The sequence below is a fragment of the Carlito syrichta genome, unplaced genomic scaffold (genome assembly GCF_000164805.1).
Source record: "Carlito syrichta isolate Samal-C Ts95f unplaced genomic scaffold, Tarsius_syrichta-2.0.1 Scaffold304794, whole genome shotgun sequence".
NCBI classification, from domain to species: Eukaryota; Metazoa; Chordata; class Mammalia; order Primates; family Tarsiidae; genus Carlito; species Carlito syrichta.
Window position 1 is genome coordinate 111,956 of NW_007248890.1, and position 2,336 is coordinate 114,291.

At 34.9% G+C, this 2,336-nt stretch overlaps 1 protein-coding gene across 1 annotated transcript in view; it reads left to right on the plus strand.

The window, feature by feature from the left end:
* Positions 1-253: 253 nt before the first annotated feature.
* The window catches only part of LOC103263298 (aldo-keto reductase family 1 member C3-like), a 15,878-nt gene continuing 13,795 nt past the window's right edge, over positions 254-2,336 (plus strand). The window contains exons 1-2 of the mRNA XM_008060985.1: positions 254-340; positions 2,040-2,207. Of these exons, the coding sequence (XP_008059176.1) occupies positions 254-340; positions 2,040-2,207 (255 nt within the window). The remainder of the gene's footprint in view (positions 341-2,039; positions 2,208-2,336) is intronic.

The window sequence follows — 2,336 nt, forward strand, 5'->3', positions numbered from 1 at the left end:
GGAAGAATGGAGAATTATTTCTCATGAGCATGAGGGTTTTTGAAGACAATGAAAATTTTCTAAAAATGTATAATGGTGACAATTCTATAACAATACCAAAAACCACTGAATTGTGTACTTTAAAGCAGTGATCTGATGTGAATTATATCTCATTTAAGCTATTATAAAAATAGCCATTGTATTTTTTTTTTGTCACTACAGGTTTCTCTTAAAAGGGAAGAAAGCTTCTGTTTCTTAAGAAGAGTTAAACAAGATGAGTTGTATCAGACGCTTTTCTGTAAAACTGAGTGATGGACACTTCATGCCTGTGCTGGGGCTTGGTACCTCTGCTTCTATGAAGGTAACCATCATGGTATTGGAAATTGACATGGTTCCTGACCAGGATCAGTCACTGTGAGAATTTGGGAAATTCAGATGGGTCTAATTTCCTTCATCTTTAAAACGCTTCTCTTCAAGATAGGTTGGTTACATTTTGCATGAAGTCAGTGCTTTTCAAAATTTAGAGGCAATATAAACACTTGAGGATCTTGTTAAAATTACAGATTTGGAGCGCTTAACCCAGATGGTTCTGTTTGAGTAGGTCTAGGATAAGGCTTTAAAATGCTCATTTCTAATGAGCTACCAAGTGATTCTTAGTGTTACTTGTCCAAGAATCACACTTGGAATGGCATGATATCAAGGGAGATAAAAGCATGTCATGTTTCAGAATTCAAGGGAAGATATATCTATTTTTGTTTCTATCACCTGCTGTCCAGTTGTAGCCATTACACAATATGTCTGGATAAATGAAAGTTAGTTGTCGTAACTACCTAGTGTTAGAAACTTTATAGCTAACTTGCTTGTGAAGAAGTTGATCTCTATTTGTTCATGTCCAAATTCTCCCTGTCCACCACTAATCACAGAACATTTAGAAAACCCTCTGTGGCAAAGGGACTTAGAAAAAGAGAGACAGGCTTAGAAAGAGTTTGAGTGGTCTGGAATGGACACAGTCTCTTAGAGGCCAGGTTGTTAAGTCTGTGGATTGGTAGAGCTACATGGCACTTGAAAACGTTTACTCTCTTTGGAAAACTAAGCTCCACGCAAGTTTCTGGATCAAACACTACAACTTGCAAGGGCACAGCTCTAGTGGTTCTTAATGAAGACGCTTATAATTGTTCAAGAAAATTTGTAGAATCGAATTCTTAACATGGGAGGGACATTCTGTACAGAATTTAACCTGGAGATGGTCAATCTTCCTGGAGCTCAATTGACTCAACAGGAATTGGAAATAAATACACAGATCCAGGTGGCATTTTAATTATTGAGTGAGGTAGAAGGAATGACTAAAAAAGAGAAAAATTATAAATGACTACAAGAATCTAGACTGGTGGACCAACAGAATAGTAAGCACCTAAAAAAAAAAAAATAACAAAGTTGTGAACAAGAACATATCACCTAAGAGCCAACTTAACAACAACAACAAATTATGAGATATTTTTTTAAGTAAAAAAAGAATTTATTTTCTTTTTCATATTCGTCTGTCCTTGAATTTTTTTGCAGTGTTTTTCCAAGTTTAGATAGGTAAAATCACGAATTTATTGTGTCTAAAGTTACATCTTTGCATTGATAGATAATTATTAGCATTGAATTTCTGGGTCAAAGAATTTAATAATCTCTTATAAAGCAAATTAATTTAGAAATGTAAATCTATAAATTGCATAACTAGTGTGAATACATTGATAGAGGGTTATAACTAGTGATGTGCTGGGTCCAACTCATATGGACACACAAGTCAACATCTATTCCAAATTTTAAAGGCTGGAAATTAGTCACGGTACGAGTATTTACACCATAGAAATTGGACAAATACTACAAACCAGAATTTCTTTTCTTCAGAATCAGTTGTTAAACATTAACCACTAGCTATAACTCAATATCTAATCTTGCTACCTCTAGACTTAGGTGTAAGAAAAAAAATTAGGTTTTGTTGAATAGCTCTGCTTAGATAATTGGTCATCTTTTCCAGAGTCAAGTAAGTCTTCCAGTTTATGCTTTTCTAGATTGCTAAGAGCAAGGTAAAAGAAGCCATCCAGATAGCAATCGATGCAGGCTACCGCCATATTGACTCAGCTTATTTGTACCTAAATGAAGAAGAGATTGGGCAGGGCATCCGGAAGAAGATCTCTGATGGCACCGTGAAGAGAGAAGACATATTCTATACTTCGAAGGTGCTGTATACATTTGCATGTGCATCAGTGGGAAACTTACTCTCAGCTGTGTAGTTTCTTGCCAAATTCATCAATTCATTTGTGTAGTTTCTCTTCTCATTCATTTAATCTTTTTTTTTTTTTTTTTTT